The 12,405-nt window shown below is 43.7% G+C and overlaps 1 protein-coding gene across 1 annotated transcript; it reads right to left on the bottom strand.

Annotated features, from left to right (window-relative positions):
• Positions 1–5,845: 5,845 nt before the first annotated feature.
• On the bottom strand, positions 5,846–11,670 carry slc2a2 (solute carrier family 2 member 2). Its single transcript, XM_010886252.4, has 12 exons — positions 11,199–11,670; positions 10,600–10,692; positions 9,556–9,755; positions 9,240–9,364; positions 8,771–8,886; positions 8,332–8,494; positions 8,116–8,222; positions 7,802–7,882; positions 7,500–7,604; positions 7,265–7,366; positions 6,726–6,929; positions 5,846–6,592 (listed from the first exon to the last, which is right to left on the bottom strand). Exons 1-12 carry the CDS (start codon positions 11,211–11,213, stop codon positions 6,371–6,373), a joined length of 1,533 nt encoding a protein of 510 aa, XP_010884554.2. The 5' UTR covers positions 11,214–11,670; the 3' UTR covers positions 5,846–6,370.
• Positions 11,671–12,405: the final 735 nt, after the last annotated feature.

Raw genomic sequence — 12,405 nt, 5'->3', positions numbered from 1 at the left:
AGAGAGGTGTATTCTGGGAAACGTTGTTTTCATAGCTCCTCCCACTCTGGCTCTACAAACACACAGGACCATTGAACATATGCTTCGAATCACACACACAGACACACACATACATGCTGTAAATACACAAACACACACACACACACAGGTCCATTAGATCAGAAGCAGTCAGAACTAGTATAGGTAAAATAATACTCCTCCATACCCCAGAGATGTAAGAGAATATGATGTCTGGGTATGCATGGTCGATGTGTGAGTGTGTGTGTGTGTGTGTGTGAGTGTGTGTGTGTGTATGCGTGGTCATCCTTCATTTAATCTTTAGATAATTGTTGCTTTTATTTCACACATAGACATTTATCTCCTTGACTTCACATTTAGACGTCTGCTTTCACTTCATCGTTTTATCCCTCTTTGAACTAATGTTGGATTCTGGTAAGTTCGATTTTTTCTTCATACCGGACACAAAAGCTTAACTGGGGATCAACAAGGCTACTGTCCTCTAATTTTCCTGATTCGGTTTTGATTACAAATTATCCTAAATTCTATGCAATTAAATGATTTTTAGAAGAATATCGAAATATCAAACGTTTGGAATTCTGCCTCAAGCATTAGAGTGAAAAGGACGAGATGATGAGGTGACATTGTGACCAGTCCAAACCCTCCTGTTCCTCCCTTTTCCTCTACCCTCGTCCTCCTCCATTCACCCGTGGTTTCCTCTCATCTGGTTTCAATAACAACACCTCCTCCTTTCCTCACACATGTTCTTTAGGGTGCGGCCTCCCTCCCACAAACTCCTCTTCTTTATCTCCTCCTTTCCTCCCACATGTTCTTCTTAAGGGTGGGGTCTCTCCCCCTCAAAGTCCCCTTCTTCTTTACCTCCTCCATTCCTCCCCCCTTCAAACATACATGCACTGAAGCATGCACACAAACACACACTTTCAAGTGTCTCGATGGCTGGAACTGAAATAGAGCAGTACTGCTGTGACATAACTTCTCAAATGAACGCCCCTGTTGTTAGAACTATTTCAAGACAGAACACACACACCAAGACACGCACACGCACACATGCACGCATGCACGTACGCACAGCCCATACTTGTCTGTGTGAAAAGGTAGATCACAGAAGGAAAGAAACAGATTCCTCCTTCCGTACCTCTCTCTCCCCTCCCTCATCCCTTGTTCTATTCATCCGTTGCCATTTCTTTTTTTAACACCAAATCTGGATCCCATAACGTTCCACAAAAACAATCACCCCCCCCCCCCCCCCCCACACACACACTTTCCTTCTCTCCCTATCTGGAGGCAGGGAGCTCACTTCAAAAGGAGGGAGAGGTGGAGAGAGAGAGAGAGAGAGAGAGAGATGGAGGAGAGACGTCGTTGCTAAAGGTCCTAGGAATACAAATCTCAGCTTCTGAGGGTGGGTTCCAAATGGCACACTGCTCCCCATGAAGGCCACTGGCACAATGTGTACTGTGCAGTGGGAGTGTGCAGTTTGGGCCCAGAATTAGAGTCACTCTGCATTAGTCACAGTGTGAACCAGAGTGTTGAGAAATCTAAGTAAAAAGAAAACCTCAGTTCAGGGTTGCAATACGCCGATAACAGAACCAGTCTGTTAAGACGCTATGAGACCTCTATACCATGACACACAGACATATACACACAGACACACACATTTTCTCTCACTCTGATCTCTCTATTCCATGACTTGCGCAGCCTAAAAACAACAGTCCTACAGGAGTTATATAACAACCCTCTCATTTATCAGGCTGCCTTGTAGTAGTGTGTGCGTGCGTGCGTGCGTGTGTCCGTGTTACACACAGGCCCTTGTCACTTAAAGCCTCTCCCCTGAACATGCCGAACGATTTCACCATGAGCAGCAGAGAAGATTCCAGATTCCAACAGTAAGTTGGAACTGATTAAAGGTGCTGTACCCAGGCATTACTCAGGGGTCCCACTAGCATTAAGAGATAGAACTTCAAAGAGAGCAAGAAAGTGTGTGTGAGAGAAAGTGTGGGTATTTATAAAATAAGAAGATGAAGGGTTTGGGTCACTTAGGATCGTAAAGTAAACGACATCATCAAAGTGAGTGTAACATGAATTCAACCAGAAGTCTCTAACAGTAAGGGGAGAAAGATAAAGAGAGGGGTTAGGGTTGAAATGTCACCTATGCAGCAGTGAATAACAGCAGCTCAACTCCCCCACTTTTCCTCAAACACTCCCACATGCATGCACAGAAAGAGAGAGAAAGAGGGAGACGGAAAAAAGATAGCTCCATCTGTAATGTTTTATGTGCTCCGTCTTTCTCTGTTCTCTGTCATTATAAAGTTACGTTAAACTCCCCTCTAGTGACCAAATATGCACATTGCAGTGCTTACCATTTCTTCAGTCAGAGTAACATTGCTCATTTGAACTTTTTCAATACTGAGTCTAAATGAAAAAGGAAACACTGAGGCTACATGAAATATGAAACCCTGAGGTTACATGAAAAATGAAACACTGAGGCTACATGAAATATGAAACACGGAGGCTATATAAAAAATGAAACACTGAGGCTACGTGAAAAATGAAACACTGAGGCTAGGTGAAAAATGAAACTCTAAGGTGACATGAAAAATGAAACACAGAGGCTACATGAAAAATCAAACAATGAGGCTACATGAAAAATCAAACAATGAGGCTACATGAAAAATGAAACACTGAGGCTACATGAAATATGAAACCCTGAGGTTACATGAAAATTCAAACAATGAGGCGACATGAAATATGAAACACGGAGGCTATATAAAAAATGAAACACTGAGGCTACGTGAAAAATGAAACACTGAGGCTACATGAAAAATTAAGCTCTCAGGCGACATGAAAAATGAACTCTGAGGCAACTTGAAACATGAAACACTGAGGCTACATGAAAAAGAAAATAAATATGGTATAACAGTGGGAGTGGGGACTTTTCGTTGAATTTATGGATTTCTTATAGCAAGCAAGCAAGTTTATCTATATAGCACAATTCATACATCAAAGCAATTCAATGTGCTTTACAAAAGAAAATATATGAAAGTACAATAACATAAAAACCAATACTCAAATGAAAACATCAGAGCAAATGAATACATCATAATAATAAAAAATACAATAAGAAAACATATAAAGAAGACAAATGGGATAGAAACATAGGAAGCTATAAGGCTAAACAGTGTGGTTAAGTTTAAGTGCTCAGTCATAGGCATGTAAGAAGAGAAGTGTTTTTTACCTGGATTTAAAAATGTATACGTTTGGGGCAGGTCTAAGATCTTCTGGTAGTTTATTCCAGTTGTGTAGCTGTGCTAAACGCAGCTTTTCCATGTTTAGTTTGCCCTCTGGGCTCTACTAGCTGACCTGTGTTCATGGATCTAAGAGCCCTGCTCTCTTTATATTCTGCAAACATGTGAGAAATGTATTCGGGTCCTAAACCATTCAGAGATTTCTAAACTAAAAGCAGCACTATGAAATCTATTCTGTAACTGACTGGAAGCCAATGCAAAGATTTATAGGGAAATTCTCAGCAGCAGAACCACTAATCCAGAACATTGCTGCCAGGTCGTGACCAGGAACAAGATGTCGGGCCACGTTACCCTGATCCTGGCCCAACTCCACTGGCCCCGGTACAGCTAAAAGATCAACTTCAAAATCCTCATTTTAAAACCTTACATGGATCCATCCCCGCCAGTACGCAGATGAGCCTGAGACCTCATCTCAGTCAGCAAGGCATCTCACACTCGTTAGTCACACACTCGTTAGTCACACACTCGTTAGTCACACACTCGTTAGTCACACACTCGTTAGTCACACACTCGTTAGTCACACCCAAGACCGGAAGTAATCTTACCAGTTGCTTGATGACAAATCCTTGTCCTAGTGAATGTAGTCATTGACACCCTTACCTCAGAAAGAACTACAAACACCAACAACCATTGGAGGCAATTCTGCTCTGGTGGCCTTTGCTGTGTGTGTGTGTGTGTGTGTGTGTGTGTGTGTGTGTAAATGTGTAAGTGTGTGTCTGATCAAGTCTGTTGATAAATGTGTATGTGATTTATTTCCTCAGATGGGGTTTAATATTAACAGCCATCTGGCAGGAAATGGCCAGGGAGAGATGGTACAGTCACCTTCAACATTATGAGCACTAGGCTGTATAAACTTAACAGCACAGATAATGAGCTACACTGAACTCCTATGAACCCCTAAGTATTTGGGTAGGGACATATGGCATTGTGCTGACGTCATAGGCACCTGAAAGTCAAACTAAAGTCAAACTACATTTATTTCAGTGGTACGTTTTTATTTTACAAATGAACACTTACTGCCCAAATAAATGTCTCTCGTCCAACTTTCAGATGCCTAAGACTTTTCCTGAATTTGTTTGTGTTGTAGTTGGCTCGATATTCCAGCACTTTGGATTTGATATGAAACAATTTCCATGCTTTATCTAAGGGATTTTTCATTCGTATTGGATGAAACATTCAGAAATCACAACATGTTTTATTCTATATACCCAACTGTTTATTATTGATTATTTTGTCATTTCTTTATTTATACAGGGAAAACCAGATGAGACTGAGGTCTCATTGACATTGGTGCCCTGTATTCCAACAACAAACAATAAAAACATGAATAAGATAAACTGATATAAAACAATTAAAAACAGCGAGTACAATCCACTGTAAAATTTTCAGTAAGACACTTTTTAAAACGTGCAGGGGAAACAGTATTCTTCAGCCTAAGGTCATCCTGTAGATCATTCCAAGTTTTAGGGGCACAAAAGAAGAAGGATATTGTACCTATCTTAGACATGGCACGGGGTACCTCAAGAACTATTCAATCTTGCGATCGTGTTTGATCAGGGCTGTTTTTCAATATAATTTTGGAGCTAAGATAATTTGGAAGTTTCTGCAGGATGGCTTTATAAACAAACAATAAAAAGTTTCTTGCCCTCCTGGAATGCAAGGATACCCAACCAACATTAGCATATAACATATAACAGGGGTGTGTATCAAAGTTTGCCCCAGTAATAAAATGTAAAGCGGCATGATGAACAGAGTCCAGTCTTCTTTAAAACAGAAGCTGAGGCATGCATGTATAGTACATCACCATAATCTAACATCGACATAAAAGTGGCCTGAACAATTTCATTTCTATGTCGAAATGACAAGCTTGCTTTATTTCTTAATAAGGTGTGTGTTTCTATCATTAGAGAAATCCATCAATTACATCTTCTCATCCAGGGTTGGAGCTTTTGGGCTGCTCCATTGAATCAATCAGGGCCTCTGAATAACATCACTGCCTCATAGTGAGCAGCATCAGTTGGAGACAAAGGCCCGAATTCTGCTCCAGATTTGCCCAGGGTTTCAGGTAGTGCAGGGCAATTGGCACTGACAGGTTTGGGGGTTAGCAATTGAATACAGATGCCCACTCTCCCCTCCCGTCTAGTGACTGTTGGTGTGTTGGCCTGAGCCACTGTGAGCTCACTGTGTTGGGATTCCAATCGACACTTCCTGGTTGAGAGGAGCAGCGTGGATGTGCTTCAGAAGACTCATAGCTTGACAGCACCTGTCCAACATTTTCTGGGAGTTGGTGCAATGAAACAGGACCTTAATCATTTATTTGATTTCACAAGATTTGTAGAAAAATAGGGTGAAATATTAGATTAAATTGTAGTTTCACTGGAATTATTAACAGGCGCTGCCAAAAGTTCTAGTTAATGGACATCTGGACATTCTGCCCAACGAGTTCTTCAATTTCATGACAGATTCTAGGAAAGGAAAGAGTGTGGCTATCCGTGCAAGGGGTTTGTGCAGAAGAAGTGAAAGAACAGGGTTAACAAGTTTATTGTCCGAACTCGGGCACCATCTGTGTTTTAGTTCAATCTTGATGTGAATTTAGCAATCCACTCTCCCTGACCATTTTTCGATAAAGGTGAAGAAAGGTGAAGTTTATGATAATTTCATCTGTAATTATGTAATCTTGATCAATGGTATAAACAAAACCTATACAAACCACTTTCGTTGAACATTTAAAGGACATAGTAACATTAATTTTCAGGCAGTTTTTTTTACTGACTAGATAAAACAAAAATAATTGTTTAGCCCGTGTGGTCAGAAAAAACATTGCAACCTGAGTATGAGGTACGTATCATTTGAAAGATGTCAAACATTGCCAAGGCTGAAACAATTGCATGGAAACATGTATAGTGTTCCTTAGATTATGAGTGCTGTTCCAGGACCAGCTCAGTGTCATGTTATTCATTAGGATCTAATGGGTTAGACTTGTCCTAGATCAACACTACAACTCCAAGACATTTTTGATGACAGTCACTGGATTGGACCACTTTCGAGTCTCAGGCCTGCGAGTCCGACTTGAGCTGCTCCAGCTCAGTGGAGGTCCCAGTACCAGTGTCGATCTTCCTGGTTCCCAGCGTGGGTTTCCTTCCCTTGTGGAACGACGCAGCGATCTCCTCGAATGTCTTCCCTTTGGTCTCCGGGACACGCGCGTAGGTGAACACGGTGAAGCCAAACAGCAGCACAGCGAACAGGACGAACACATAGTGACCACATAAATCCTGGAGAAGATGGAGGGGAAGAGGGATGCAGGGGGAGTTAACGTATCTGTCCGTCCGTCTCTGTCCTTCCACCTCCGCTCGGCTGTCCGTCTCTCTGACCCATCCCATTTCTGTTAGCGTATGTTCGTCATACCTGTATGTAAGGGAATGTCATTCCGATGATGAAGTTGCTGGTCCAGTTGGTACATCCAGCCAGGGCAATGGCAGCAGGTCTGGGGCCCTGGCTGAATAACTCGGCCACGATGAACCAGGGGATGGGACCGGGACCGATCTCGAAGAAACTCACAAACAGGAAGATGGCCGACATGCTGACATAGGACATCCAGGAGTAGACACTCTGGAAGACAGAATAAAACACTTCCTCATTTAAAAGAAAGGACAGGCACAGAGATATCCAGACAGGGAAATGTATACTCAGAAACACTGGAAATACAGTGGCTCTCAATTAACTATATAACAACCTGCACCTAGAAATTACAATGATGCTATCAATAATTTCTGTTTCATGTTTAGAGATCATTTGGAACAATTTGTAGGTATTCTTTTTTTGCTTTGACATTATGGCCTTTTTTTTTATTCTTAAATCCATTTTGATTTTATGTTGTTAATATATGGGAAAGTCCCAAGGGCATGGATGCTTTAGAGATAACATTTCTTCTTGACTGGTCATACCAGGTACACAAGACCAACTGTCATGACGACAGCACAGATGCACATTCCTCCTAAACCAATCAGAGTCAAGGTCCGTCTGCCGACCCTGTCCACTAGGGCCACCTGCAACATACACGCACACACACGTACACAAACCCCATGCAGGTCAGTAATGCAAACATATATGTGTGTATGTTGACGTGTGTATGAGAGACAGGGAGTGCGCGTGTGAGTGCGCGCGTGTGTCTTGACGTACCGACACCATGGTGAATATAGTATTGATAACTCCCACACCAATAGTTGCATAGACAGGCTGTGTGACACCTGCTGTTTCAAAGATGGCCGTGGAGTAATAAAAGATCTAAAGAAAAACAAACGTTATGTTAGCGTTCCATAAAACAGAGTCATAAAACCTCAATCGGACTCATCCACGCTGGTGAAACTACATAACACACATAACAGTCCTGCACACACACACACACACACACACACACACACTCATTCGCTGTCTCTCACGATCATCTCTGATTTCCTGCATTCAGTCTCTCGGTAACTTACAGCGTTGACGCCAGAGAACTGTTGTGAGAGGTGCATCATCAGGGCAACAAACAGCTGCTGTCTGTAGAAAGACGACCGCACCTACACAACCACAGACATATTACATCATCAGAACGGGACCGCATATTAGTTTATTAGTAAAATAGGACCACTGGGATATTGCATAATTAAAACAAGACAACGGACAGATTACCTTCTTAATAATGGACCACGGAGATATTAAATGATTAGTACCGCAGTTATTTTAAATTATTAACGCAGACCAAGAGGGACTGAGTAGACTAGATACACAAGACAGAAGCTACTGCTCGTACCAATACTGCTATGGAGACTTTCTCCTCCTTCTCCAACTCCTCCTTCTCCTTCCTCATCTCCTCCAGATCACGTGACGAGTTGTACTCTCCCTTCAAACGATGCAGACCTTAACACACACACACACACGCAACGCAACACACATATCATCTAATGAGGTGACTCTTACTGAGGCAATCCAGTGCATCTTTTCTAAGAGAAAAGAAAACCGTGCTTACTCTTCTTGGCCTCCTCCACCATTCCTCTCTTGATGTAGAGGTATCTGGGGCTCTCGGGACAGAGTGGCAGCAGGAGAGACTGGAGCACAGCAGGAGCTCCAGACAGACCCAGGAGCACCGGCCAGAAGTAGTCGTTACCCAGGAGGAACTCCAGACCCAACACCTATGAGAGAGGGACACACAGATTAAGGACAGACATAGAAAGAGGAGAGGGACCTGGAAGACAGTGGATTGACTGGAGGGATTATACGGGAGAACCTGTCTGATTTGAATCCTACTTAGGGCTGAGATCTTTCAGAGAGAGATCAGGGGAGAGCTGGTCAGAGATCTCACGCTCAAGAGTTTTGAAAAGGAGGGGGACAGAAATAAGGACATGAATGAAAAAACCCAGCAGGAGAATAATTAGGGGCGGTGTGTTGTTGTGAGTGTATGGCCTCACCTGACTCAGAAGTATCCCAGTAACAATGGCCAGTTGATGTAATGTCCCCAGGGCTCCTCTATACGCCATGGGAGCAATCTCACCTATATACATAGGAACTAAACCAGAGGATAGACCTGACAGACAGGAGAGACAAGGTATAGGAGGGACAAAGAAAAGGAGGAGGGAAAGGAGAGATGAGGAGGGAAAGGAGAGATGAGGACAGGGTACTGTCATATCCCTGACTGTGATTCACACATTGCCCACAACTCCTCTTCTCGGAGAGCTGCAGTGTGTGAAAGCTATTTTTTCCAGCCAGGGCCGGCTCTAGTCTTTTGGGGCCTCCTCCCCTAGCAGTTGGGGCCACCCGGCGATCAGGGGCCATTAGCGACCCCTAATGTTGCTTGTGCCTAGAACCGGCCCTGGTTCCAGTCTGGCGCTAAACACCCCGGAGAAGGCCGAGCTGGTTTATAACAGTACCCACACTCACCGCAGTAGAAACCCATGACACAGCGTCCGGCAATGACCATGAGATGGGCTTTCCACATCTTCGCCAGGCCCATTAGAAGACCAGCTATTATGGCTAACACGTTCACCATCAGCATACCCTTCACCCTGCACACACACACACACACACACACATCGCCTGGGCATCAGCAAACAGAACACAGCCGGGCATAGAGACAGACCCCCCCCGGCTCGAATCCTGTCAGGCGCACCAGAACATTCCCAGCTTCACATTGACGTAAGTGAGAAAGAGGGAGGCTGGGACTCTCCTCCTCACATGCTCACACACAAACACACACCTTCCTCTCAGGTCTCCAACGAAGCCGACCAGGAAGGACGACACCACGCCCCCGATGGAGAAGATAGACACGGACAGCGACCAGTACATGACCACAGAGGTGTGCACCGTGCCGGTGCCGTTCAGGGTCAGCTCCAGGGACTCCTCCAGGGACTCCCCAGAGTGCACCTCCAGGGAGCGCTCATAATGACGCTCAATCACCTGCGAAAACATGAGCTCATATCAACGGAGAACATATTAGTCACTAGTCACTACATGTACTCATTATACAGCTGAGGAAACGGGTTTAGTGTGAATCTCAACTTGCGCAGTGGTTCCTTCTGTTCTCAGTAGTCTACAGTGGTTCCTTCTGTTCTCAATGGTCTGCAATGGTTCCTTCTGTTCTCAATAGTCTACAGTGGTTCCTTCTGTTCTCAGTAGTCTGCTGTGGTTCCTTCTGTTCTCAATAGTCTACAGTGGTTCCTTCTGTTCTCAATAGTCTACAGTGGTTCCTTCTGTTCTCAATGGTCTGCAATGGTTCCTTCTGTTCTAAATTGTCTACAGTTGTTCCTTCTGATCTCAATCGTCACAGTGGTTCCTTCTGTTCTCAATCGTCTACAGTTGTTCCTTCTGTTCTCAATAGTTTACAGTGGTTCCTTCTGTTCTCAATAGTCTACAGTGGTTCCTATCCTCTGCAGAGTGTGTGTTTTGGTAAACTGTGTCTGCTGTTACTGTGTGTGTTCCTAGTGTTTTTAACTTGCTATTAGTGTTGCTAATATTTGGGTTTGAAGTGTGTTTGTGTGTGTTCCTAGTGTGTATGTTCCTTGTGTGTGTGATGCTAGTGTGTATATTCTTAGTGTGTATGTTCCTTGTGTGTGTGATGCTAGTGTGTATATTCTTAGTGTGTATGTTCCTAGTGTGTGTGATGCTAGTGTGTGTGATGCTAGTGTGTGTTATGCTGGTGTGTGTGTTCCTAGTATGTGTGATGCTATTGTGTGTGTTCCTTCTGTGTGTGTTCTAGTGTGTATGTTCCTAGTGTGTGTGATGCTAGTGTGTGCAGCCATACCTTCTGTGGTGCGTTGATAACTCCCAGACTGTACCCATACTGCAGAGATCCCAGGGCTGCCGAAAACACAGCTAATGCCAGAGTACCTGTCAGCTGCCATATGACACGCATACAGACGCACACACACACACACACACACACTTAAGAACTGTGCTGACCTAGTAAGCTTGGGAACGGTCCTACTCATCGTCCCACCTGTTGTCAGGGACTGGCGTTTACAGAGCAACAACACATCACCTTTACATTATTGGATGTACACATGGAGAAAGATAAAACCCTAATTACAACCGCTCACTCATATAACCAGGTCTCCAATTTCAACAGACAAACTGTTCAATCACATCTACTCTCCCTTCGTTTAATCGCAACACACACAAACACATCTCAATTACTCTCAAATACACACCCCTGTAGAAGTGTTCAGCAGCAGGTCAGTCCGTTAGGGCTGAACAGTCGTGGCCCTTAACTAAACTGTAAAACCAGCAATTTTTGATTTCAACGTTTGTCCAGTAAATAGCGTATTCCACATAGTGAAGTTTGTGCGTGTCTGTTCATTTTAGAGGTTGCGTGTGTGAAAGTGCATAAAGAGAGATCTTTACCTTCCCCGACTCCATGATGGGTTCAGAGTCTCTTCACCAGGTCTAACAAGGAGGACTGATCACACACACACACACACACACACACAAACACTTGCATGCATAGGCAAACAGACACAGGGTAATCATCAATCGCTGGTATCACGCCGTGTCCATGCACTCACACACACACAAAAACATTCAGGATTCAGAATAACGAACAGGATTCAGAATAGAGCACATTTACCCGGGGGTCTCATGGTTGGGCATTGCTCATTAACATCCAACATTGTGTCTGACACTATCCGCTGTCAGAGCTTCTGCTGTACACCCTTTTTGGGGGTGTTCAAACTCAGTGAAGGGAAGACACACATACAGATGGTGACATCTGGGCGAATGTCCACAACAAACGTGATTGTTTTTCTATCCTTTATGCCTAAACGTAATCTATACCCAGTGCCAAAACCTTAACCGTAACGCCTGAACCGAAACTCGTACCCCAATTTGAAGCTTCTGGTCCCCCCGTGTATGGTTGGACCTTAATCACAGACAAACGCACCCACACAGATTCTCCTGAGCTCAGCATATTAACTGTGAGTGTGGGGGGAAGGTCTAAGAAACACGCACGGTACAAAAGGCTGTGCATACATGCACGAATGTAAGCGCACACACACACACGGAGTGAGAGTATTAGAAATTGTTAATGATATACCTCGTGCAGGGACAAAGTCTGAGGGTCGCTGGTATCAGCTAATACACAGAAACCCCTGCGCGCACACACACACACGCACACACACACACATAAACACACAGACAACAAAACAAAAAAACACTACAAAACAAATAATGTTCTAATATTATTTATTTTCCTCTTTACAGTGTCTCTTTTACAAAACAATAAACCAAAACATTTGTGATGAGTATTTCATTCAAAATCAAACGAGAAAAAAAATAATGTTTGAGTTTTTTTGTTGTTTAGTTTTAAAGACAGCCCAACAGTAGCCTGATCAGCAGGGCTTTTGACCATACAGTGAAAACCATGACAGATGCATGGGGTGGGAATAGCACCACACGCACGCACACACACGCACGCACACACACGCACGCACGCACACACACACACACACATACACAAGGGGAAGACAGTAGTTCAATCAGCGCAGCTCTTTATTGCTAACATTTTTAAAAAGCAGCCTGTGTCCATAATAGCATTGCACTACATATTCAAACT

This window comes from Esox lucius, chromosome 22, assembly GCF_011004845.1.
Source record: "Esox lucius isolate fEsoLuc1 chromosome 22, fEsoLuc1.pri, whole genome shotgun sequence".
Taxonomy (NCBI): domain Eukaryota; kingdom Metazoa; phylum Chordata; class Actinopteri; order Esociformes; family Esocidae; genus Esox; species Esox lucius.
This window is presented reverse-complemented; position numbering and strand designations above follow the sequence as displayed.